The sequence below is a fragment of the Rhincodon typus genome, chromosome 14 (genome assembly GCF_021869965.1).
Source record: "Rhincodon typus isolate 14 chromosome 14, sRhiTyp1.1, whole genome shotgun sequence".
Lineage (NCBI taxonomy): Eukaryota > Metazoa > Chordata > Chondrichthyes > Orectolobiformes > Rhincodontidae > Rhincodon > Rhincodon typus.
In genome coordinates this window covers 68,585,822-68,613,141 of record NC_063345.1, presented here as the reverse complement: position 1 = coordinate 68,613,141, position 27,320 = coordinate 68,585,822, and the positions used below count along the sequence as shown (strand labels likewise).

Sequence of the window (27,320 nt, the reverse complement as noted above, 5' to 3'; positions counted from 1 at the left end):
GACTCATGAAGCTGACTCTTAACTGCCCTCTGGGCAATTAGGGATGGGCAGTAAATGCTGGGCCTAGCCAGCAATGTCCACATCCCATGAATGAATAAAAAAAAAATCACCAGTAAGACCAGCATTTGTCAATCCCTAATTGCCCTTGTACTGTGGTGAAGGTTGTCTGATTAACTTATATAAGTAAACGATACTTTTAGAATTGTATTTTAAAATATTAACATATGGAGCTGGTAACTCTTCCAAAAGGTTTTCAAAAAAGTCTAAGTCCAACAGTCCTTCCAGAACAGTGACCTAATCCAGTACGTGCTGGAGAATCTAAACTCCCTGGAATGTCAAAGAGACATCGTTTTTATTGTGCAGGTGTTGAAGGTCATTGGCTTGTGCTTGGCCATTTCATAGGGCAGTTTAGAATCAACCATATTGCTTTGGGTCTGGACTCGCCCTGTAGGTCAGACTGGGTGAGGGTGGTAGATTTCTTTCCCTAAAAGACAACAGTCAACCAGATGGGCTTTTACAACAATCAATGATGGCCTCATGGTCACCATCACTGAGACTAGCTTGCAAATCCAGATTTTATTAATTGAATTCTAAATTCCATTGGCTGCTGTGATAGTGGGTTATTCAGCAATGGTAGTACCATTGAAAGTTAAGGGACAAAGTTAAATTCTTTCTTGTTTGAGATGGCCATTGTCTGGCACCATGTGATGTGAAAGCTACTTTTCACTTCTCAGTTAAAGCCTAGATATTGTCCAGGTCCTGCTACATTTGGAAATGGACTTCAGTATCTGAGAATTTGCAAATGGTACTGACATGGTGCAATCATCAGTTAACATCCCCATTTCTGAGCTATTTGCATTAAATAGATGTCCACACAAGATTTCTACCCCAGAAGAGTTTAATTCCAAGTTCTCAGGCTTTATGGATTTTTCTAATCTCGATGCCAAGAACAGATATTGATTCATACATATTTCCCCAGAGTCAAGGAACTGACAACTTTTAGAACGCCATTCAGTGGATACTGTTTCCTCAGATTACTATTTGAAATACCTACCAGTCAGGACATGTTCCAACAATTACATGTATTGTATCATTGAGAATTCACTCAGGTCGTTTCTGTGTCTTGGATGACACAGCAATCTTTGGAAGAACTAAAAATAAACTTAACACAAACCTACACCAGTTCATGTTTTCTTTCCAACAATAAAAAATGTCAAATCAACCTAAGCAAAATCAATTTCTTCAGTTCATTCTACTCATCAAACTATATTGGACCTGATCCTCCCAAAATGGAAGACATACAGAAGATACCCATACAACAAGACAAAGATGATTTACAAAGGTTTCTTGGGTCCTTCAACTTTTTATGGAGTCATAGAGTCATAGAGATGTACAGCACAGAAACAGACCCTTCAGTCCAACTCATTCATGCAGACCAGATAGCTTAAATGAGTCTAGTTCCATTTGCCAGCATTTGGCCCATATCTCTCTAAACCCTTCCCGTTCATATACCCATCCAGATGCTTTTTAAATGTTGTAATTGTACCAGCCTCCACTACTTCATCTGGCAGCTCATTCCATACATGTTCCAACCTCTACGTGAAAACGTTGTCCCTTAGGTCCGTTTTAAATCCTTCCCCTCTCACCTAAACCTAACCTAGGAAAAAGACCTTGGTTATTCACCCTCATGTCCCTCATGATTTTATCAACCTCTGTAATGTCACTCCTCAGCTTCTGACATTCCACAAAAAATATCTCCAATGTATTCAGCCTCTCCCTATAGTGCAAACCCTTTAACTCTGGCAACATCCTTGTAAATCTTTTCTGAACTCTTTAAAGTTTCACAACATCCTTCTTATAGCAGGAAGACCAGAATTGCAGATTGGCATGGTCAAGTTGGACCAAAGGGTCTGTTTCAATGCTGTTCAGCTCTATGACTTTCAATAATGCTGTATCACCCAGCAAGTGTGTTTTTCAAAATAACTTAGCAGGCTGGAAGTAGATGCATTCCAAAAAGGCCTCAGGACATATTAATTATAGGATGGCAAGCCTGTTATGTTTGGGTCAAAAGTCTTTATGACAGCTCAGCCAAACTACTCCAGCATTGAAAAAGAAACTCTTGCTCTGGTTTATAGAACAAAGTGATTATTCCCATTCCTATTCAACGAGTTTTCACTGTTCATTCCAACGACAAACCATTGGTAATGATCTGCTCAAAGAGTAACTCCAGTGTGTCCCCACAACTCCAATGATTACTTGTAAAAGCCAAGGAGATGATTTAGGTCTCCAACACAAATGGCCACTTCCAATATAATAAAATAAAACAAAGAACTGTGGAGGCTGGAGATCTGAAACAAATGAACACAGAAATTGCTGGAGGAAACAGTGTTAATGCTTCAAGTTCAGTGACTCTTCTTAAGAACCCAGGCAGAACTTCACCGGACTTGAAGCATTAAAGCCTGTTTTCTCTCCACAAATGCTGACACATCTGCTGACCATTTCCAGTAGCTGGCATCCAAACCCCACTTAAGAACCAAGATACAGGTTGTGACTCCCTAATGTGGTATAATCTGGTCTGTAGACCCTGTGGTCTGGCACCTATCGGTTTTCTGAAGAAAATGCATTTTACAGTAATGCCAGGAAGATTTCCAGATATATAATTGCTGCAAAGGCAGTTTAAAGTGTAGCCAGTAGAGTTCTGGCATTTAACTGTTGTAAGGGCAGCTCCCAAAATTTAACCATTTCATTGCATCTGAATTGCAGAATTGTGCCAATTCCTGTTTGTCTTAAAAAGCAATTCAACTTTAAGGCGAACATTGTGGAGGGAGTGTATTTACCCCCTAACTGGACCCCTCTTCTTCAGCCTTGACTTCAATGTATCTCATGATGCCTCAAGTCTAAGCTCCAGTCTGAATGTATGCGCCCATTGTTTTTGGCAGCTGATGCTTAGGGTTCTTATAACATTTTGAAAGATTTTAACCTCAGAGATATGATTTGGACCCCAGCCTCAAAGTAATTCTGTGCACTTTGAAGAATGGATGGTACAATCTGTGACCATCCTTAACATTTGAGGACAATCCTGTTGTGTCTTACAAGACCATTTTCACTAGATTCAGACTGGGTTATGGAAAACAACTTATTTCTGAGTAACTGGAGAATAGAACAGTATCTCCAGCCCTGCAGTGCTTGAGATGACTATAGATTTGGGAGAAAGGTTTCCAGGACTGGAAAGATGCACCAGCTGTGAATCAACTAATTGATGGAGGTATTGTATAAATTGTACAGCAGGAGAGAAGTTGAAATGAGGAAGTCAATGATGAGGAAGGTGATGAGACTGAAGCTGCAGAAAGAATTCCCATCAATACGTGCATTCAGTTAGCGACAGATTTGACAGTTGGATTCATAGCGTGATACAGAGCTAATTGTCAAAACACATTAGACAATCCAAGCCACAAGATTGGTTCAAAATAATAGAGGAGGACAGTAGTCACCAGCCTTTACAAGTGCCTCTATAAGTGTGATAACCCCATAGTTGAATAGCCCATTGATACTCATCATCAGATATTCACCTTTGTTAGAGGCAACACCTTTAGAATAGAAGAGGGCAGGAGAAGAGAAAGGAATGGTTTAAATGCCAGGATTTATTAATTGGATCTATTTTAATTGAATGTTTTTAATTTTTCTATGCTCAATAGTTATTTTTGATGTTTCTAATATAAAAAGATGCACATATGTAGCAGTACACAAACAATCGCACAAGTTAAAGAATGGTTTAAAATCTCCTGTACTGACCCTGATACATGAGCTCCTATGGTCTGGCAAATGCCTGGCCTCAAGAGTTTTGGCTCAGGGAGGTACAACTTATGTCATATTCAGCCTACAAATGGACATTTGCGAATCTGAGTTAGAAGATGATCTCCACATCAAATTCATTCATTCTAGTCACAGGCGAGCTTTGATTCAAGCTCAGATCTTGTCATGTGCCAGTTGGTTGGCACTGTTTCCTACATCAGCAGCTATGATTTAAAAATATTTCTTTGGCTGTGAAATGCTTTAGGACATTCCTGAGGTTGTGAGAGGTGCTATATAAATGCAGATCTTTCTTTTTGTAATGGAGGCTAATGGCAACACAGTAACCTGGTTTAATTTAAATGAAATACGTGGCTGAGCAGAACATAATTCTCAGCAAAATTCAGACTATTTCTGACCACCTAACAAGCAAAAAAAAAGCCGGGTATAATTAGAGCAGTTCATGTGGGAGCAGCTGCACTTCACGAGTAAATGCTCAATTGATCTCATTGGCAGTAATTTCACAAAGGGGCTTCTACGCTTCTATATCCAATTTCACCATGCCAGGCCGACATTCTCCTGTCTGAGGCAGAGATCATGATGGGGAGGGATACTAGAAGTCCGAATTTTAATCCAGTCCAGTCGGGGAATGGGGTGCTTAGGAGTGGGTTGAAGTCTAGTTCAGGGATTCATTGCACTGTGCACACCATTCTTCCCACTGATCTAACTGGCTTCAAGATGGCTGCCTACCCCAGACATGTAGAGGGGCCTACTCACAGAGGCAAAGTCACCATCCGAGGTTGCGACTTTGAGCACCTGAGTCAATGCTGAGTTAAAGGCTCAAATACCTCCTGAGAAGGCTAGAGCTGCCCAAACAAAGATAGGCATTGGCCTTTTAATAGCTCTGTTCACCACCATTCACCATGTTAAAGTCCACCCTCACCATCATTCAGCCTCTCAATTACTACCCTCACCACTATTCACCCTCCTAAATCCCACCCTCACCACCATTCACCCTCCCAATACCCACCCTCACCACTATTCACCCTCCAAAATCCCATCCTCACCACCATTCACCCTCCCAATACCCAACCCCACCACCATTTACCTCTCATGCAGCCCACCCTTACAACCATTCATCTTCCCAATACCCATCCTCACTACCATTCACCATCCTAAAGCCCACCCTCACAGTAACCCCACTATTGAGGAATGGGATAACTGGCCCTTCATCAGTGTAGGTATGTCAGATGCTCTTCCTAATTCCCAGCAAATCAGACCTGGGTATCTGAAGCAGACCACAGTGATGTGCTGTGGGAACTGTTAACTGCTTGTCCATGCTTGAGCCCAGGGTTAATCCAGATCATCATAAAGTTCCTTAGCCATAACCACGGCAGACCTGCCCACCCCCTAAGTAATGAGGAGCAAAAAGAAAAAGGACGGTAAAAGAATTACAGTAAGATTTGGAAATGAATGTACTGCCTGGACCGGAACTCTGTTTTGAAGGATACAAGAAAGGTCAGATCACCATGTCTCATTCATATGTTTTATGCGTTTGTCTTGTGACTGAGAAGAGCAGGGAGCATGGTGTTCCCTCAGGATCTGTGCACTGGGTGACCTCACATCCAGTCTTTTGAAGTGACAGAAAGACACCCACTCGATATCGAAATCGTGAAAATATTTGAAATATCCAGACAGTTTCTATAATAGTTTTTATTGCCACTAAAAATATCGTAGATAACATAGCACTATTTCAGTTGTCATAGCTACCACTCTAACTCAAAACTCGAATCTTAGATCATTGGCCATTCGGTGATACAGTGGGAATCCTGTCCTGGATGGAGTGGAATTGTTGTTTTGGCAAACAGCTTTAATGGGGTTTTCCAAGATTACAACTGGAAAGGACATATTTGTGTGATACTTAATTTGTCAGTCAGATAATTCTCTATATTTGGTTGGGGACAGGCCATTAAGTCTAAAACAAGATGGAACCACTTATAGCATAAGCAATTACATATTCTGTTATCAGTTTTTTCACCAAGCTGAGCCAACACAATCTGGGCTATACATACAACTGGTGTAAAAATAATGGAGGTTTTATAAACATTTATATTTATAAATTATAAATTTATGCATTATAAATTTATAAATGGTGCCTCTGAATGTGCTTTGTGGCACCAAAAAGTGTGTCACAACGTGAAGAGTGTGGCATTGAATCCATAGTAATTATTTGCAGATTTCCTTTGCATTTGTAATATATGTGTATGTATATATATGTATATATATATATATACAGCTGATAAAACATAGGCGGCTATAATTTTCTTTTGCTGCACTGCAAAACTTTTATTTTCTATCCTAGTTAACTTTAGGGTATTGCCACCCTGTGTGCTCACTCTTGCCTTCGCCCAAGCTGTGCATTTGCTCATAGATACAACAGGGGAGCCAGTGCTAGTACCCTGGTCACCTACTGCCACCCAGTGGGCAGAGATCAGGTTAGAAGAGTGGAGATAACTGATGTGTCAGAGCAAAGCAGCACTCCTCCATCCCAGGGTGCTCTGTAAGCTGCAAAATAACAGCATCATTCAAAGTTTTTGAGAAGATTTGTAGCTCGGATTGAGGATGAGGTTGTAGACTTGCTTGCCAAGCCGGTGTGTTTAGAACATAGAATATAGAACAGTACAGCACAGTACAGGCCCTTCGGTCCACGATGTTGTGCTGAAATTTTACCCTAAACCTAAGGTCTATCCAACCTCCACCCCTACCTTATACTATCATCCATATGCCTATCTAATAGCCACTTAAATGCCCCTAATGAGGCCGACTCCACTACCCTCTCCGCCAATGCATTCCATGCCCCTACCACTCTCTGAGTAAAGAACCTACCTCTGACGTCAGCCCTATATCTACCTCCACTCACTTTAAAACTATGCCCCCTTGTAATAGCTACCTCCACCCTAGGAAAAAGTCTCTAGCTGTCCACTCTATCTATACCTCTGATCATTTTGTACACCTCTATCAAGTCACCTCTCATCCTACGTCGTTCTAAAACGAAAAGCCCTTGCTCTCTCAACCTCTCCTCGTAAGACCTTCCCTCCATTCCAGGCAACATCCTGGTAAATCTCCTCTGCACCTTTTCCAATGCTTCCACATCTTTCCTGTTTGATCACAGATGTTTTGTCACCCTGCTAGGTAACATCGTCAGTGCACCTCCGGTGAAGTGTGGGTGTTCTGTCCTGCTTGTGATTTATATGCCTCGGTTTGCTGGGGTGGTTGGCATCACTTCCGGTTCAGAGGCATGTCAGGGAATTCCTGGAAGCCTGGCATTCCAACTGGAACTCCATCAACAAACACATTGAACTGGACCTGATGTACAAACCACTGAAAAACAGAACCAGAAGTGATGCCAACCACCCCAGCAAACCGAGACATATAAATAACAAGGGGGACAAAACACCAACGCTTCACTGGAGGCGCACTGATGATCGTACCTAGCAGGGTGATGAAACATCTGCAATCAAACACATCGGCTCGGCCAGCAAGTCGACAACCTTAACAACCTCATTCATTGTAGAAGCACAGAAGAGTGGAGCTCCTGGTCCAGGACATGACCAGGTCTGAAGAAGAGACACTGGACTCCAAACTTTAATTCTAAAGTTTTAGCAAAGATTTGTAGCTCGGGTTGTGGGTGAGGTTGTTGACTTGCTCGCTGAGCTGGATTGTTTTCGTTCAAATGTTTTGTCACCATGTTAGGTTGCGTCATCAGTGTGGCCTACGATGAAGTGATATTGTTCTACTCCGCTTGGAATTTATACTGTCTGGTCTGTTATGGTGAGTAGTGTCATTTCCGGCTTTGTTCTGTATGGGTTTGTATATGGGGTCCAATTCTGTATGTTTGTTGATTACATTACAGGTTGAGAACCATGCCTCAACGGATTCCTGTGCATGTCTATGTTTGGCTTGGGTGGCTATAGTTACATTATCCCAGTTAAACTGATAGCCTTCATTGTCCAAATGTGCTGATATTAAAGAAATTTGTCATGTCGTTTTGTTGCTAGCTGATGTTCATGTATTCTGATGGTTAGTTTCCTTCCTGTCTGTCCGATGTAATGTTGGCAGTCATTGCATGGTATTTTGTAAAATCCGTTGGTTCTGCATGTTGTGGGAATGGGGTCGTTAATCTTTGTGAGTGTTTGTCGTAGAGTGGCTGTGGGCTTGTATGCTGCCATGATTGCTAGTGATCTTAGGAGTCTCGTTGTCAGTTCTGATATGTTCATGATGTAGGGCAGTGTGGCCAGTGTGTTAGGGCGTACTGTGTCCTCTTGTTGTCTGTTTAGTAGGGAATACTGCAGATGAATTTGAGGGGATATCTGTTCATAGCAGAGATTTTGTATAGGTGCTCTACCTCTTTCCTGCGTAGTTCTGGAGTGTTGCGGTGAGACATGGCCCATTTAAATAGTGTCCTAATGCAGCTTTGTTTGTGGACGTTGCTGTGGAAGTTGAGGATTTGATCAGTGTGTGTTGTTTTCTTGTATACTGAGGTTCGGAATTCCCCATTGGTCATACACTCAACTTTGATGATCAGAAACAACGATTGTTGTTTTTTTCTTTTGCCATGAATTTAATCCCTGTGAATACGTTGTCGATGAGGTGGTGGGTCTCTTCTAGTTTGTTGCATTGAATAATGACAATCTGTCATCTATGTACCGGATCCACAGTTTGGGTTGAATGCGGGGGAGGGTGTGGTGTGACCCCATGGGTGTGACACTGTACAATGATGGTCACCCATCTCTGGACTCATCGCAGAGGCAGTCATGCAAAGACTAAAACACACCACACCCTCCCCCGCATTAACCTAAACTGTGGATCCAGTACATAGGACACCCACAGTTCTTTGTGAAGTTATTTCTGTTTTAATTTGGAGATGACAATGAATCACTGATCTGTCAGACCTCTAACCCTAACCCTAATGGAACCGAAGTGTGTCGCGATTTCTCTCCTGGGCTGGAGATGTAAATTAAATGTGATAACTTGTGCAGTAAGCATGCGATCTGAGTGAATAAATGCTGGCAGGATTTTATATAGTCAGTTGTTCTGATCACTGACTGTGAACAAATTGCACCTGATATCAATCACGTTTATTTCTGTGGCAATCTTACAGTAAGACCTATTTCTTCAGTAAGTGCTCTAAACGCACATGAATAAGTTTCTCCCAAACAGCTGATATGTGGAAAGGCTGGAGGAATCTAGCATTGTTTTCCTTAGAATAGGGGAAATTTCCTGCTCAATCTTAAAGCCATGTTCTGTATCTTCAGATGCTTTTTTGATTATTGCTTCTCCATTGAAATTAAAGAGGCCAGGTGTTAAGCAGCATTGTTATTGATGTCCTCTTCCAGTTACAAAAGGTTTTTTAGATTCCTTTCCTTAAATAAAGAGTCCAAAGCTGCACACAGATCCAAGTATAGCCTCATTAAAGTCCTGTGCTTTCTGTACTCAAATGCAAACTTTGAATTCCTTGTAGAAGCACACTCTAGTCTATTGATAATATCAACATTGCTCATTTTCACACCTTTGACCAAAAGAATATTTTTATAAAGTGAATGACATCACACTTCCTCACACGTAGTCTATTGCCCACCCTCTTTAACTTGTCTACATCACTTTGCAGCTTCACTATCCTCACAGCTTACATCCCAATGTAACTTAGTATCATCACAAAATTACATTCATTACTCTACCTCTGTCTAAATCATTAAAATAGTTCGTAAGTGGCAAATTTGAAAATACTGATCCTTGCGACACACCATCAGTCACAGCTTGCTAACTTGAAAATCCATACTTTCTGATTTTTTTGCCCATTATATATAAATACGTACCTCCAATAATTGGTTAAAGACTATCTGGGAAATACTAGAAGTCTTTGGGCTATATGGGCATTCTCCGTATCGAGAAGGGCTATGGTATGATCTCTTGGAAACTGAAGTCAATGATTTGATGTGTGCTGTAAGCCACCTACTTTTTACTAGAAATCAGATGACTGGAGAAATTACTGAGACGATCCTCGCTTTCGGTGGAATAATGCCACCTATGGTTGCCTAAAAACCCTCTCTGGTCTTAGAATTCTCTTTTGTAGGTTGAAAAATCGGAGTAAAGAGGACACCCAAGAAGGATAGATAAGTCCCCTGGGCCAGACAGGATATACCCAAGGTTACTACGGGAAGCGAAGGAAGACATTGCTGCGCCTTTGGCAATGATCTTTGCATCCTCACTGTCCACTGGAGTAGTACCGGATGATTGGAGGGTGGCAAATGTCATTCCCTTGTTCAAGAAAGGGAATAGGGATAATCCTGGGAATTACAGACCAGTCAGTCTTACTTCTATGGTGGGCAAATTAATGGAGAGGATTCTGAGATTACTTATGATTATTTGGAAAAGCACAGTTTGATTAGAGATAGTCAGCATGGCTCTATGAAGGGCAGTTCATGCCTCACAAGCCTTATTGAATTCTTTGAGGATGTGACAAAACAGGATGAAGATCGTGCAGCGGATGTGGTGTATATGGATTTTAACAAGACATTTGATAAGGTTCCCCATGGTAGGCTCATTCAAAAATTTAGGAGACATGGGATTCAGGGAAATTTGGCTGTCTGGATATAAAATTGGCTGTCCAATAGAAGACAGAGGGTGATAGTAGATGGAAGGTATTCAGCCTGGAGCTCGGTGACCAGCGGTGTTTTGCAGAGATCTGTTCTGGGACCCCTGCTGTTTGTGATCTTTATAAATGACTTGGATGAGGAAGTGGAAGGGTGGGTTAGTAAGTTTGCCGATGACATGAAGGTTGGTGGAGTTGTGGGTAGTGTGGAGGGCTGTTGTAGTTTGCAACGGGACATAGACAGGATGCAGAGCTGGGCAAAGAAGTGGCAGATGGAATTCAACCCGGAAAAGTGTGAAGTGATCCATTTTGGAAGGTCGAATTTGAATGCAGAATACGGGGTTAATGGCAGGTTTCTTGGCAGTGTGGTGGAACAGAGGGATCATGGGGACCACGTCCATCAATCCCTCAAAGTTGCTACCCAAGTTGATAGGGTTGTTAAGAAGGCATATGGTGTGTTGGCTTTCATTGGCAGGGGAATTGAGTTTAAGAGCCGCGAGGTTATGCTGCAGCTCTATAAAACCCTGGTTAGACTACACTTGGGATATTGTGTTCAGTTCTGGTTGCCTCATTATAGGAAGGATGTGGAAGCTTTAGAGAGGGTGCAGAGGAGATTTACCAGGATGTTGCCTGAACTGGAGGGCAGATCTTATGAGGAAAGGTTGAGGAAGCTAGGGCTTTTCTCTTCGGAGCGAAGAAGGATGAGAGGTGACTTGATAGATGTGTATAGGATAATGAGAGGCATAGAGTGGATAGCCAGAGACTTTTTCCCAGGGCTGAAATGACTATGATGAGGTGATTGGAGGAAGGTATAGGGGAGATGTCAGAGGCAGGTTCTTTACACAGAGAGTGGTAGGTGCATGGAATGCACTGCCAGCGGTGGTAGTGGAGTCAGATACTTAGGGACATTTAAGCGACTTTTGGATAGGCACATGGATGATAGTAAAATGTGGGGTATGCAGGGTAGTTTGATCTTAGAGTAGGATAGTAGGTCGGCACAACATTGTGGGCCGAAGGGCCTGTACTGTGTTGTACTGTTCTATGCTCTAAACTGCAAACCTCTCTCTCCTGAAATCCTGTTGAGATTTTTGGGTATTCGATAGAATTTACGAATACCAGTGCGATAAAACTATGCAATAAAACCGGAAGGAGTGGACTCTGACCAATCCTCAACAACTCAAATCCAAGTGTTACAATCAGAGATAGACAATGATCAGCAATCTGCAGTTGAAGCTGCAAGTTGCAATCTGCAGCTTCACCAACAAGAAATGCAGTCATGAAAAGTTATCTTACCCCACCATTTGTTTCCAGACCCTTTGCCTACAGTGGTTGCGCTTTTCCCTTTTTTGTTAAATAATACCATCATCTCTGCAGAGGCTTGTCATCTTGTGTTGTGTTAGTGTGCTTGCAGAGAGGTTTAAGGGACATAGTTTAATTTTGATCACAGTTAATGTGTTCACCAGAGTTTGCCATTCATTTTAAGAATAATTTTGTTCATAATGAACAGATAATTTTGAGTTCATTAAAGAAGCTTAGTGTACGTTATCACTAGGAATACTGAAGAGAAGCAATTGGCCATTTTGGTAACTGAGTCAACAAATTTACACTAATGATGTAGTGAATATTGATAATCAGCTGATTACTTCCTGCACCGTTGTAACGTAATCCTCTATTAATGCTAATATATTTCCTCCAACTTCACAAACCCTGACCTTCTATATTAAACTTTTCTGTGACACCTTACTAAATGCTTTTTGGAAATCCAAGCATACTTCTATTGGCTCTCCTTCATTTGCCCTTCTAATTACATCTTCAAAAATCTCAAAGTCTCCTTTTTGTAAAATCATGTTTGAGCTTGTCTGACCATACTTTAATTTTCTAAATCACTCTTAATACTTGCTTAATTAGATTCCAGGGCTCCACTAACTACTAAGTACTGGGAGAAACACATAGGCCAGTTAGTCTGACATCAGAGTGTAAAACATAGGAAACCCAGCTAAGAATGCAGTGGAATAGTAAAGTCACAATGTACCAAAAGTATAAATGAGACTTTCAGCAGCAGATGAGCTGGGGCAGGGATAGAGTTGGGTGCTATCTTAGCCATTTTAGTTATGGGACAAATATGTGGTTGGAAGATACATGTGGAGTCAGATACATTAGGGACATTTAAGTGACTTTTGGATAGACACATGGATGATAGTAAAATGTAGGGTAAGCAAGGTAGTTTGATCTTAGAGTAGGATAATAGTTTGGCATGTCATATGGGATCCCAGCACAGAAGTGGACATAAGAAGGATGCTTTCTCGAGTGAGTGATTTCAGAATTGGGGGGCACTGTTCAGCTTTTTAGGACAGAAATGTGTTGGAACCTTTTCCTCAATGGTTTGTGTGCCAGTGAATTTTAGAATCATAGAATCACACAGCACAGTAACAGATCCTTCGGTCCAACTCGTCCGTGCCGACCAAGTTTCCTAAACTAAACTAGTCCCATTTGTCTGTGTTTAGCCCATATCCCTGTAAACCATTCCTGTTCATGTACCTTCCAAATGTTCCTTTAAATGTTGTAACTCTACCTGCATCTACCACTTCCTCTGACAGTTCATTCCACATCTGAATCACTGTCTGTGAAAAAGTTGCCCCTCAAATTTTGATCCAAGTGACACATTATTTTAATCCTAATAACTATCTTGAATGCTTTAATTGAACCTGCTTCTACCACGTTTCCAGGCAGTGCATTCCACACCCTAACTACTTGTTGAATGGACATACTTTTTCTCATGTCACCCTTGCTTCGTTTTCAAATCACTTTAAAAAATTGCACCCTCTGATTCTTGTTTCTTTTATGAGTGAGAACAGTTTCTGCCTATCTACTCTATCCAGTGCACTCATGACTTTGAAACCCTCCATCAGATCTCCACTCAGCCTTCTTTGGTCCTGGGACAACAGGCCAATTTTTCCCTTCTACCTATACAACTGAAGTTTCTCATTCCTGGAACCATTCTTGTAACATGTTTCTGCACTATTTCCAAAACATTCACATCTTTCCCATAATTGCAAGAATGGCTCCAGGAATGAGAAGTTTCAGTTATTAGGATAAATTGAAGAAGTTGGGCCTGTTCTCCTTGGAGAGAAGATGACTGAGAGGACATTTGAAAATTATTTTCAAAATCATGAGTGGGCTGGTCACAGTAGATAGGGACAAGCTGTTCTAGCTTATTTAAAAAAAGAATGAGAGGGCATAGATTTAAAGTGAGAATCAAACAAAGCAGGGGTGATGTGAGAGAAAAACTTTTTTGCTCAACAAATAGTTAGGGTATGGAATGCACTGTGTGGAAAATGTGGTGGAAGCTGGTTCAATTGAGGCATTCAAGAAAGCACTGGATGATTACTTGAATAAAAATGGTATACAGAGACATGGAAAAGGTAGGAGACCAGCACTGTGTAATAGAACTGGTGCAAGCATGATGGGCCAAATGGCCATCCTCTGCGCTGTAACAATTCTGTGATTCTGTTGCACCCAGCACTGTACAAAATACTTTAACTGTGGTCTACCAAGTGTCTCATAAAAGTTCAACATTACCTCTTTGTACTCCACGCCCCATTAATAAAGTTGGGAGCACATATGCTTTATTTCTTGTTCTCTCCACTTGTCCTGCCACCTTCAACAATCTGTACGTATATACACCCAGCTTGCTGATGCTCCTGTACCCGCTTTAGTATTGTACCCCCTACTTTGTCATTCAATGTTCCTCCTACCAAAATGCATCACGTCACATTTCTCTGCATTGAATCTCATCTGCGACTTATCCACCCATTCCAACTTCACAGTATCCTTTGAGTTCCACACTGATCTACAATTTACACCTCTTCCAAACATAGTGTCATCTGCAAACTTTGAAACTGTCCACTGCACAAAAAGATCTAGATTAGTGTACATCAGAAAAAGCAAGCTTCCAATACTGACCCTGAGGAACTTCATTGTAAATTTTTCTCCAGCCTGAAAAATAGCCATTAACCATTACTGTTTCCTATCACATTATATCCATGTTGTTTGACCCATTAAAGGTCATGGAAATAATGTATTTTGCAAGTCTGTAGTGTGTCAGTGTATTAAATGCCTTCTGAAAATTCATGAACACCACCACCATTATTATTCCTCCACCATCAATATTATTACCACATCAAGCCTTTCAATTGCCTCTTCAAAACAAAACTCACATAAGTTAGCTAAACAATTTCCCCCTTGGCAATCCATGCTGACACTTCCTAATCAGAGATAACAAGGTGTAGAGCTGGATGAACACAGCAGGCCAAGCAACATCAGAGGAGCAGGAAAGCTGACGTTTCGGGCCTAGACCCTTCTTCAGAAAACCCAGGTTTTTCCCTGTGACTTGGTTCCATCTGAATACTATTCTCTAGAACCTTATCCGCCACTGAAGTTAAAGTGATTAGTCTGCAATTCCATAGAATACCTTTACGACTTTTCTTGCACCATAATGTTTGAAAATTTCCAGTCCCCTGCCATCTCCCTTGAGCACACAGAAGACTGAAAGCTTAAGACCAGTGCCCCTGCAGTTTTCACTCTCGCCTTTGTCAGAATTCTTAGATGCATCTCATCTGCTCTGGGTGCCTTGTAAACTTTAAGTACCAATAGTTTATCCAACATCTCCTATTAATTTTCAATCCTTCTAGTGACAATTTCCTCCTTTGTTACCATGTCCTCGTTAGCAACTCTTTCTTTGGTAAAGACCAATGCAAAGTATCCATTTAACACCTTGGTCATGGCCCCTGCCTCCTGTTTTAGATCCCCTTTTTGGTTCCACATCAGCCCAAATCTTCCTTTCACTAGTCATGGAGTCATACAGCACGGAAACAGACCGTTCGGTCCAACCAGTCTATGCTAAACATAATCCCAAACTAAACTAGTCCCACCTGCCTGCTCCTGGTCCATATCCTTTCAAACCTTTCCTATTCATGTACTTATCCAAATGTCTTTTAAACACTGTAATTATACACACATCTTTACTATTTGTATGCCCATTGATGGCTTTGGGGCAACTTTTTTTTAATGTTGGCTGCCAGGCTTTTCTCATAAATTCTCTGTTTCTCTTTTCGCTTTTTTTTTTAAAAAACCCTCACTTCTGAACCTTCAACGTGCCTCTTGGTACTTAACTTTATTTTCTACATGAAACTTGTCATGACACATTTTTTCTTCTTCACCTGAATTTCTATTTCCTTTGTCATCTCATTTCATCAGGGAGCTCTGGAATTTTTATCCCATCTTTTCCCTTTGAGGATATATACTTTGTCTGTATCTGAACCATCTCCTCTTTGAAGATAGCCAATTGTTCCGTTAGTTTATTCTACCAACCTTGCATTCAGTCAATCCTGCCTAGCTCCATTCTTGGCCCCTTTGAAGTCTGCTGTCTTTCAATTGGTTTTTCTCACTCTGGATTAATGTTTGTCATTCCCTACCATCATCCTGAACCATACGATACGATGATTACTGTCTTCTAAATGTTCCTTCACTGTCATTTAATTGACTTGGCACATGAATTGCAACAGCCAGGTACAAAAGTGCATCCTTTCTCATTGAACTGGACCCATACTGCTGTAGGAAACTCTCCTCCACACAATCCAGGAAGGCCTAACCCTCTCTGGCCCTTATACTATCTCTGTCTCAATTTGGGTAATTGAGATTATAAGCACTCCATAACACTGGCATACACATCTGTAATTTCCCTGCAGATTTATTCCTCTACATTCTTTTTCCAATAGTTTGTGATCTATAGACTACACCTAGAAATGCAATTCTGCCCTTTTTGTTTCTTCACTCTAGCTAAATTGATTTTGTTCTTGAACTCTCTGATCTCTTTGTTCTGACTCTCCTTCTCTAGCACCGCAATGCTCTTCTTAATCACCCTCCGTCTTTCCTTCCTTTTCCATCTTTGCTGAACAACTTATAGCCAGGAATATTTAACAGTCAACCCTGCATTTCCTTGACCAGCTTTGTTATCACCACATCATAATTCCATATTACAATTTATGCCTGTAACTCCCGAATCCTATTTACAATATTCCCTGAATTCTCTTTTACTCTAACTTCACTCAATTGATTGCTATTCTCCATGGTAGTCAGTTGCATCTGTAAACATTTTGTGAAAATTGGGAGATTTCTAAGGCAGAGGTAGATAGATTTTTGATAGGCAATGGAAGTAAAGGTTATTGGGACCAGATGGTAATGGGGAATTCAAAATACAAAGTAATCATGATCTAACAAAATGGCACAGAAGGCTCGAAGTGCAAAGAACCTACATCTACTCCTATAGGCAATGGCCTAGTGGTATTATCACTGGACTGTTGACCCAGATAACGTTCTGGGGACCCGGGTTTGAATCATGCCATGGCTGACAGTGGAATTTGAATTCAATAAATATCTGGAATCAAGAATCTAATGATGACCGTGAATCCATTGTTGATTGTTGGGAAAAACCCATTTGGTTCACTCATGCCCCTTATGGAAGGAAACTGCCATCCTTCCCTGGTCTGGCTTACATGTAACTCCAGACCTGCAGCAATATGGTTGACTCTTGACTGCAATAAATGCTGCCCTGGCCAGAGACACCCTGCTCCCGTGAATGAATAAAGGGGAAAAAAATTTTTGTACGTTTGTGACAGTTAGGCTCAGCTTGAAAGATGAGATCAGATCAGGCAAAAGGGTCAGAAGACAATAGCTTCAGTCTTCTCGGTATTTAATTGGAGGACGTTTCTGCTCATCAAGTACAGGTTACAAGCTAGCAGTCTGATAATTTCAGACAACAGAGGATCAAAGGGTGGCAGTGGTAAGATTCAATCAAGTGCCATCAGCTCAAGTTGGACATGAATTGCCATCCGTTCAACCTCCTTGGGTCACTCACCTGGATTCATGACCTTCATTACATAGACTGTAACCAGTCCATAAGCTTTCTTCTTACCTTCTCAAAGGGAGCTTAGGAAGGACAATAAATGCCAGCTTTTTGCCAGTGATTTCCATAGAAAGGTAATAACAAATGCAAACATCTACTGTTAAAAATTACTAATAGTACATTTATTGAGGTTTACATTCACATTTATGTACAAGCCACACATGGTTTGCAACACTGATTCTGATCATGGGCACGTCTAGTCAAGCAAGTTGCTTGCAGCCCACACAACGTGGCACTGTCCCGGTGAAAAGATTTTGTGAACAGTCCTTCATTTATTCAGCAGGTTGTCAAGCTGTGTCTGTAAAGAAGCCAACTGGAAAAGGAAAGGACAGTGTGTTACATCCACAGTCTTGATGGATATTGATTATGCTTGGATACAATGACACATATAATTGAAACAAAATCAAACTGACAGGAGCTGTCTGCACAATGGTGACAGCTAACGTGAGGTTCTTCTAGTTCCTGGTGCAGCGAACAGCTACACTTACTGTTCAGGAAATGGCTGCAACTAGGGATAATGTATGGACAAATCAGAAAGAATTAAGCACCTTCCTCACACCTTTATCCATGCCATGCAGTAAGGGAGGAATGCGCAAAAGCTGGGGGAGGGTTGGGGGTGGTGCGGGAAAGAGTTGGGAGTGATGGAAGGTCAGCATAGAGTGGGGAGTTGTACAAGGATGATGAGAGTGAGGAACAAGGAGGAGGTGATGAGGGGAGAAAGGAGGAAGAACAGAGCACCAGCAGGAATAATTGAACCGGAAGGATGATAAGCACAAGGCAAGTTGGGAATCAGGGACTCTGTAAAATGCCTCATTGCTCCTTGCTGTTTGGTGTAGAATCTGCATTACCATGCACTGGTCACCCAAGCTTGAGACCTTCCTAAACAATCTCAATCACCTTAAAGACCAACAGAACTTCAGAAAACAGTTTTTTCCTTCTCAGAATGTCCCAAAGTGTTTCACAATTAAACATTTTTCAATTATTTATTGCCAGTGTTGCAATATCCCGAAGAAACACAGCCGCCAATTTGCGGACAGTAATTCCCAAAAACAGGAATGTGATAATGATTGGATAATCTGTATTGGTGACGATTCTCAAATATTAAACTTTAGTCAAAGATGGACTGAGTCTAACCTCTCATGAGAGAATGCACCTACTACAATGCAGCACTGGGTCAGTCTACTTTGAATATGTGTTCTGTAGTGGAACTTTAACTATGGCCTTCTGACTCCTAGGGGAGAGCGAATGCTGAGACCAGGCTGTCAAAGACAGAATGCTATATGATTCAAAAATTCTACTTTGATACTAATATATTGAAGCATAACAAGGGGGCCAAGCTGAGCTGGTGTGGAGGGTCTGCAGTTGAACTCAGTAGGAACTCTCCCACTATGGTCCCAGTGATGTCTGGGAGCATACCCGCACCTTTCCCCAGGCACAGGTGATTTCCAATACCAGTGTCCTCTGGGCCCATTGAACTCCATTCGATCTCCTTGTTACGTGTCTCCCCTGTGATTTCTATAATACCCTTTCACCTTGCTATGTTCCTCCAGTAATGAGAATAAGAGAGTGCACGCAGTTGGTGTACAAGAAAGTTTAAATTTTCATTCTGTACAAATCTAATAACTGAGTTTAAGAATGAGTTGAAACTGTATCCTCAACAACTCAGATAGGCTTTTGTGTTAGAAACAGATAGAAAGCATCAAACTTCATATGACTTTCCACTTGAGTATCACTAGGGTGCAGTGGTATTCCCTATCTTTTGGACAGCAGGTGTAGGTTCATGGCCCACTTGTCCCTGAGGTGAGTCATTAACATGTATAAACAGGTTTATTGAAATAATTACAATAGAGTGCTATTGTCATGTCCTTCAGGGAATTACAGAGAAGGAAGGGAAAGGGTACTGTTCCTATTCTTTTATCTGAACTTTTCAATCTCCAGAAATAGATGCTTACTCTGTTACAGGAGAAGAAGCTGGTCAACTGGAGTATCTCTGGTACATAATTAAGGTTTATTCTATTCCAAAGTTTCAAAATGGTACAGCAGCTGGTGGCAAAGTTGATCAATTATATTAAAATATATTTAAATATAAAAGTGAAGAAAATAATTAAATAGTTCCACAGAACAATTAAGGATAGTATGACAGGGTGATGCGGCACATCAGCAACATATGTAAGTTCCTTGAAATCAGTTTGGTCCACAGCAAACACTACTACAACAAACATTGATTCATGTGTGAGGATCCCCAAATCATTCTGTGCTGCATTCCATTTTCCCATTTAAAATGATATTCAGCACTACATTCTTCCGTCAAAGTGCATAATCTCAATTTTCCAAATGTTACATTCTACCTGCCAAGATTGTGCCCACTCACTTAACCTGTCTATATCCCTCTGCAGACTTTTCCTCAGCTCTTGCCTTCCCATCTGTATTTGTGTAATTTGCAAACTTGGCAATAGTAAATTCACTACAAAATATAGAAATGACCTGGATCATGGAAAATAATTGCGGTCCCAGCACTGTGGCATTCCACCAGTCACAGGTTGCCACCCTGAAATGCCCCCCCTTACCCCAACTCTGATTTCTATTAGTTAGCCAATCCTCTATCCATGCTAAAGCAGTAACCCTGACACCATCAGCTTTTATCTTATAAAGCAGCCTTATGAGTGGTACCTCACCGAATGCCTTTTGGACAGCAAAATATATTACATCGACTGGTTCCCCTTATCCACTCTGTTTGTTGCCTTCTCATAGAACTGTAATAAATTTATCAGGCACAATTTCGCCTTCATGAAGCCATGCCAACTCTGCATGATTCTATTATATTTTTCTACGTTCTATGCTATTACATCCTTTATCATAAACTTTAACATTTTCAGTGACAGATGTTAAGCTATCTGGCCTATTGATACCTGTTCTTTGCTTCCATCTATTTTTGAATAAAGGTGTTACATTGGCAGTTTTCCAATCTTCTGGGACTTTTTCCAAAGTTTAAGGGTTCTTGTAACATTACTATCTGAGCAACCAACATCTCTGTAGCTATTTTCTTTAAAATCATAGCCATTAGGTACATGGGACTCAATAGCCTTTAACATCATTAATTTCCCTAGTCCATTTTGTCTAGCAATAGTTATTACATTTATTTCCTCACTACTCCCCTCTCCTGCATTATTTTAGACTCTTGATTTTTCAGTATTTTTGTAATGCTATTAGTGCTCTCTAACATGACAGCTGATAGAAAGTATTTATTCAACTCTTTTGTCTTCTCTCACATCTGACTATTATGTTGCTAGCCTCATTCCGAGGAGCGTATGTTCACTTTGCCTCTCTCTTCTTTTTTCTATAGTTAAAGAAATTCCTAATGCCTGTTTGTATTTTACTTGCTGGTTTGCTCTTGTTTTTTTTTGGGTAATCTTTTGTTGGCTTTTAAAACTTTCCCAATCTTCTGATTTACCACTAATCTTTCCCCATTTTATGTTTCCTCTTTCAATTTGATACCATCTTTAACTTCCATGGTTAACTATAGTCATTTTATCCCCTTCCTAAGATCCTTGTTCCTTACTGGCATAGAACTTTGATATGAATCATTAGCTATTTTCTTAAATGTTTACCATTGTTCATTAACCTTCTTTGCTGCTAAACTCCTTTCCCAGTCCTCCCCAGCCAATTTAGCCCTCAATCCCATATAGTTACACTTATTTAAGTTTAGCACAGTTGCTTCAGTGTCAGGTTTCTCACTCTCAAACTGAATGCTAACTTTTACCATGTTATGTTCAGTGCTCCTGATGGGATCTTTTACTCTGAGATTACTTATTAAACCTGCCTCATAACACATCACCAAATCCAAAATAGCCTGATCACTGATTGGACCCACAACATACTGTTCTAGGAAACTCTGAAATACACTCTGACATTCCCTTGTGGCTATCTCTGCCAATTTCATTTTCCCAATCTACAAGTCACACATGATTAATGTAATTTTTACATGCTCTCATCACCTCCTGAATTATTCTCTGTCCTATAGAACAGCTAATGTTATAAGTCATAGAGTCATACAGCACAGAAACAGACCCTTTGGTCTAACTTGTCCACGCCATCCAGACATCCCAATGTAACCTAGTTCCAGTTGCCAGCATTTGGCCCATATTCCTCTAAACCATTCCTATTCGTATACACATTCAGATGCCTTTTAAATGTTGTAATTATACCTGCCTCAACCACCTCCTCTTGTAGCTCCTTCCATACATACACCACCCTCTGCGTTAAAAGGTTAGCCCTCAAATCCTTTTTAAATCTTTCCCCTCTCACCTTAAACCTATGCCCTCTAGTTTTGGACTCCCCATCCTTAGTAAAACAACCTTGGCTATTCACCCTATCCATGCTCCTCATGATCCTATAAACCTCTGTAAGGTCACCTCTCAGCCTCTGATGTTCCAAGGAAAAATAGTCCCAGCAAATCTACCTGTCTGCCTTGAAATTATCCAAGTGCCCTGCTATAACTTCTTTAGTAATAGCTTCTAAAGTTTTCCTTATGACAGATCTAACTGGCATATAATTTTCTGCTTTCTATTTCCTTCCTGTTTTGAACAAAGGAGTTATACACTCTATCATCCAATCTAATGGGACCAAATCTGAATCAAGGCAGCTTTAGCAAATTAAAACCAATGCATCAACTATTTCATTCGTTATTTCTGTTAAGTGCCTATAATGAAGTCTATCATGTCTGATCAACCAATTGGAGTTCTTTGAGGATATAACATGTGCTGTGAATAAAAGGAAACCGGTGGGTGTATATTGTTTTTAGTTTTCTAGGAGGCATTGCTATGATACTACATCAAAGGTTACTGTAGAAAATAAAAGCTCATGATGTAGGTGCAGCATATTGGCATTGACGTAAGATTGGCTGACTGGCAGGAAACAGACAGTTGGCTCAGATTGGTAAGATGTAACAAGTAGTGTGCTACAGGGATCAGTGATGGCACATCAGCTGCTGGCAATTTATGTCAAAGACTTTGATCAAGGAGTGGAAGGTAAGGTTGCCAAATTTGCTGAGGTCGCAAAGATAGAAAGGAAAGTAAGTTGTGAAAAGGACACAATAGGTTACAAAAAATATAGATAAAGTATATGGGAAAAGATATGGCAAATGGAGCATAATATGAGGAAAATATGAAGTTATCCATTTTGGCAGGAGATTTTTTTTTAAAAGCATGTTATTGAAATGATGAGAGATTGCAGAACTCTGGATGAAGAGGGATCTGGGTATCCTCATGCCTGAATCACAAAAGGTTAGTACGCAGGTACAGCATACAGTTAGGAAAACTAGTAGAATATTATCATCTATTGCAAGGTGAGTTAAATATAAAAGGAGTTATTCTTCAATTATACACAGCACTAGTGAGACTGCATCTCAATTATTGGAAATAGTATAGGTCACTTTATTTCAAGACGGATATAAACACATTGGAGACAGTTCAGAAGAGGTTTACTAGATTAATACCTGAAGTGTGCAAGTTATCTTATGAGGAACAAAGGTTAGAAGAGCAAGAAGTAACTTGATTGAAACACCTAATTTCCCGAAGGGTCTTAAGAGGGAAGATGCGGACTGGACGTTTCCTCTAAAGAGAAAACTGTTTAAAAATTAGGGCTTCCCCACTGAAATCAGAAGTGAAACAAAAACAACTCTGAGGGTTAAGAGTGTTTAAAGCTCTCTTCCTAAGAGTGGTGGAAGCAAAGTCTTTGAATATCTTTAAGACAGAGGTAGATAGATTGCTGGTAAGAGGGTGAAAGGTTATTGGGGTAAATGGGAGTACAGATTTGACTTTACAATCAGATCAATTATGATTTAATGGAATGGCCAAGCTGGCTTGAAGGGCTCAATGGCCCACTCCTGTTCCTGTTGCAATTGTAAGAGAGTCTGACTATGAGCATGAGAGTGAGGGAGAGATTATGGCAGTGACAGCAAGGGAGAGAGTTCGAGAGTGTGACAGATCATGACCTTGCAGTGGGTTACAGCATGTGAGAAAGTGAGATAAGCTTTCACCTGTAGTTTCTCCTTCTCCTCCTGTTGTTTGATCTCATCGACCACAGCCTGCAGACGATTCTGAAAGAAAAACACAGGCTCAGTGAACCTACTGGAAACATTTACTTGTGGTGCTCTAACATGGCTGGGATACTAAAAGCCACACCCACCAGTCCATAACAACTACATCTAGATTTGATTCAGAGGTTCAGAAGCTCCTGATTGTTTCCCGACTTTCCCCAATCTTGCCACATCTGCAGACTCTTACTGCCCGGAAGGTGCTAAAAACACTCTTTCTCCCCCACCGAAGGTGCTGACTCTCTCTTTGCCCTTGAAGGCGCTGACTTGTTTTCTCCCCCCACGAAGGTGGGCCCTGCTGAAGGTGCTGACTCCGTCTCTCCTGAAGGTAAGGGGGTTGTTTTAGCTCAGTTGGCTGGACAGCCATTTTGCGATACAGAATGAGGCCAACAGTGTGGGTTCAATTCCCACACTAGCTGAGGTTACTGTAAAGGATCCTCCTTCCCCTTAGGCATGGTGACCCTCAGATTAAATCACCACCAGTTGCCTCTCTCTAATGAGAGAACACCCTATGGGCTGTTAAGACTGTGGTGAATTTATATTTACTTTTATCTCACCTGAAGGAGGACAAGAAGTAATTTTTAACTGGGACATCTGCCTAATGTCCCTCTACTCACCTTCAATGCCAAATTCTCAACCTTCATAATAAGGTCCTCCTGTCGTTTCCTCTTCTCCTGGGTTTTCTGCAATGTCTCTCTCAGTTTTTCAATCTCATACTGGAATTGCACCACTACCACGAGACAAGAAGGAAGCTGTTGAAATCACACTACTCAATACACGCTCATCCCTTTGTACTCTCTTACCTCTACACCATTATCCTCATAAGAAAGAAGCCATGTTGGCTCATCTTTGATGAAAAACAGAGAGTGTAATGCAGTGATTCAGACAGTATAAACGCACAACGAACAGAAATAACTGGTCAGATTAATCTGGAGCACAGTAAACCCAATGGTATTTCACACTCACCAGGAACTAAACTGTGGGCTTGTTCGGTTCAGACCCTGTGCTTGTCAGCACTGAGTGCCCCTACACAAGCAGGTCCTGGACAGGGTTAGGGTTAGGGTTAGTTCAAGCAACAGGAAGGGAGAGGGTCTCATCCTCCTGGTGGTGAATACTTTCCCAGCCTGGCTACACAGCAACTAAGACATGTGCAAACAATTGTGTGTCCGAACTTGTGCCGCCTGCTATTCTGGCCTGTCACAACGGTCTCCTTCTTGCAGGGGGAATAGAACCAGGACAGGGCAGAAGTGTAGGTGAGTGTCCTATTGTGTGTCAGCCAGACACAGCATTGACTTTACCCATTTGGTTGGATTCTTGCTTTGGCTGCATTTGGGCATCAGTTTCTTCCAGTTTCTGTTGCAAGCGTCGGGCCAGGTCATCCTCCGAGTCCATGATGTTCAGGTTCTCGTCATCATGGCGATCACCTTCATCTTCATCCTCCTCGCTGCTGCTGCTGATGTCATTGAAGATCTCACGCAGTTCATCTCTCTCCACTGTAAAACACATTGAGCGGACATGGAGCAGATGCACCAGAGCTCAGGCCTCTCCTCTGCCTCTAAGTCACTGACCAGGACTAGCCTCTTACAGACTCTCACAACAAATCCCATCTGCTGCTCTGTCCCATTGCACCGCGTCTGTCCCTGCTCCCTCTGTCCATCCTTTGCTCAGTCTCTCCCTGTTTACCTGGCCTTCTCTATCTCTCTCCTCCATTCACCTGACTGTTCTCCAACCCGACTCCCCTTGTCAGGCCCTATATCACCTTATCACCCAGTCTCACCCTAACCCATAATCTTACCCCTCCCTCCCCAAATCTCCCTCCCTTCTCCCTGCAACCACAATTCCAAAATCATTCTCCCATCCCTGGTTCACATCAGTCTCCAGCCCTTCCCTCTCCCCCTGGATTCACTCCTCGTTCCCCACCCCAGTAAGCCCTTTTTCATTTATGTACCTGCTGAGGTGTGGCCTGGCTTGTGTCCAGATGATCCTGGTGACGAGCTGTCGAGGTTTGGCAGTGAGCCCTGGTTCTCCACTTCCTTTGTTTCATCCTCCGCTATAACCTCCCACCCTGCCCACAAGGCAGCATTAAGGGACATAATGCAGAGACCAATGTCAACCAGACTTGAGCGTCTTCCTTCAGCAAACACTGGAGGAAATTCAAGCTGCTCAAGTGCTGCAATCTCAAGAGCAGAGGAGAGTAGACCATGAGGACTCACTCTAGCAGTGGCTGTAAAGATGTACGCAGCAGGCTACTGCTTGTGAAGGTTTGAGACATTATTATTCCAACTGCTCTGGCTGAGCCCAGTCTTCACCTCGCAGAAAATGGAGGAAAAGCAAATTTTTTAAAAAATTAATTTATGGGATGTGGGCATCGCTGGCTGGCCAGCATTTATTACCCGACTCTAGTTGCCCTCGAGAAGGTGGTGGTGAGCTGCCTTCCTCAACCACTGCAGTCCACCTGTTATGGGTCGCCCCACAATGCCATTTATGGGGGGGAATTCCAGGATTTTGACCTTGCGACAGTGAAGGGATGATGATATATTTCCAAGTCAGGATGGTAAGTGGCTGGGTAGGGGAACTTGTGATGTATCTGTAGCGGTGTTGCAACGTATCTGCTACTTTGGTCCTTCTAGATGGAAGTGACTATGGATTTGGAAGGTGCTGTCTAAGGATCTTTGGTGAATTTCTGCAGTGCATCATGTAGATAATACACACTGCTGCTACTGAGCGTCGATGGTGGAGGGAGTGGATGTTTGTGGATGTGGTGATTGAGATGATTTAAAATGCCAAAGCCCGCGTTACAAAATTTAAACTAAAACTCCAAAATTATCCAATCCTCCACTTGATGTTCATCCTGTCCTTTACAAACCATTTATCAACTTTATAAATATTCAGCAGCCATCTCAACATCGTCCTCTCCTCTCAAATTGCCTGAGCTCTCTTCACAGAGGCACGCCCTGCACAATCAATATGCTGAGATCAAGATTCTTTGTGTTGTTCCCCATTTAACTCACTGATAAAGCAGAAACCACACAGCCCTCAATGTCACTTTGCTGCATGTACCACATCTGAGGCTTTAAGCCTTCAGTGATTACTATGTGATAACACAAACAGCCAGTTAGATCAAAAGGAAGCTGACTAGGGTTCACTTCAGACTGGTCACTCAAGTGCGGTTTCTCCCCCATAATGAACACTGATCAAACTACTTATGCCATTCCCTGGCCACTCAGCAGGCAATCCTTCAGGATGCTTGGAGAGATATGAAATCACTGGCTTTAATCTGAGTTGCCTACACCAAATTGGGAGAAGAACAAAAGGCTTACAATAATACAGCAAACAGGAGCAGCAATGTTTACAGGGAGTGTTCAATCAGAAAAGGATAGCACCCACTATGACCAATTTGGAAGAAGGAAAGAGAAGTTCTCACTGATCCCTTAAAACACATCAGGCAAACATATGCCAGCACAACAAACAGATGACCAGCCATTTGCTGCTTTACACAGCCCTGCAGGGTGGAAACTGGCTGCCATGTCTCCCACTCTGCAGACTACGACGTGCTTTGCTAATCTCTGTTGTCACGCATGATGATACACACATCGGTAGGCACTATTTTCTGCCATAAACAGAAAGGATACGGACACTGACAGCCTCAGCATCTGTGCTCAGCAGCCTCTTCACTTCCTTTTCGACATCTGGAGACTCAATGTACTAGGAACAAAAAACAAATAATGAGGCTCACTGTTGCATTGTATTGGTTGAGAACATCAAAGTTTTAATTTCATTCTGCACAAGCTACCAAATTCATCTTGCACTGTGCCTAACCT

The 27,320-nt window shown here is 41.6% G+C and overlaps 1 protein-coding gene across 2 annotated transcripts in view; it reads right to left on the bottom strand.

Annotated features, from left to right (window-relative positions):
* Window positions 1-17,505: 17,505 nt before the first annotated feature.
* taf7 (TAF7 RNA polymerase II, TATA box binding protein (TBP)-associated factor) overlaps window positions 17,506-27,320 on the bottom strand; it is a 31,840-nt gene continuing 22,025 nt past the window's right edge. For both annotated transcript variants that reach the window (XM_048604860.1, XM_048604862.1), the window contains 6 exons: window positions 27,132-27,204; window positions 25,448-25,564; window positions 24,798-24,992; window positions 24,117-24,229; window positions 23,443-23,502; window positions 17,506-17,718 (listed from right to left, as the gene is read on the bottom strand). In XM_048604860.1, the coding sequence (XP_048460817.1) occupies window positions 17,674-17,718; window positions 23,443-23,502; window positions 24,117-24,229; window positions 24,798-24,992; window positions 25,448-25,564; window positions 27,132-27,204 (603 nt within the window). In that variant the 3' untranslated portion in view covers window positions 17,506-17,673. The remainder of the gene's footprint in view (window positions 17,719-23,442; window positions 23,503-24,116; window positions 24,230-24,797; window positions 24,993-25,447; window positions 25,565-27,131; window positions 27,205-27,320) is intronic.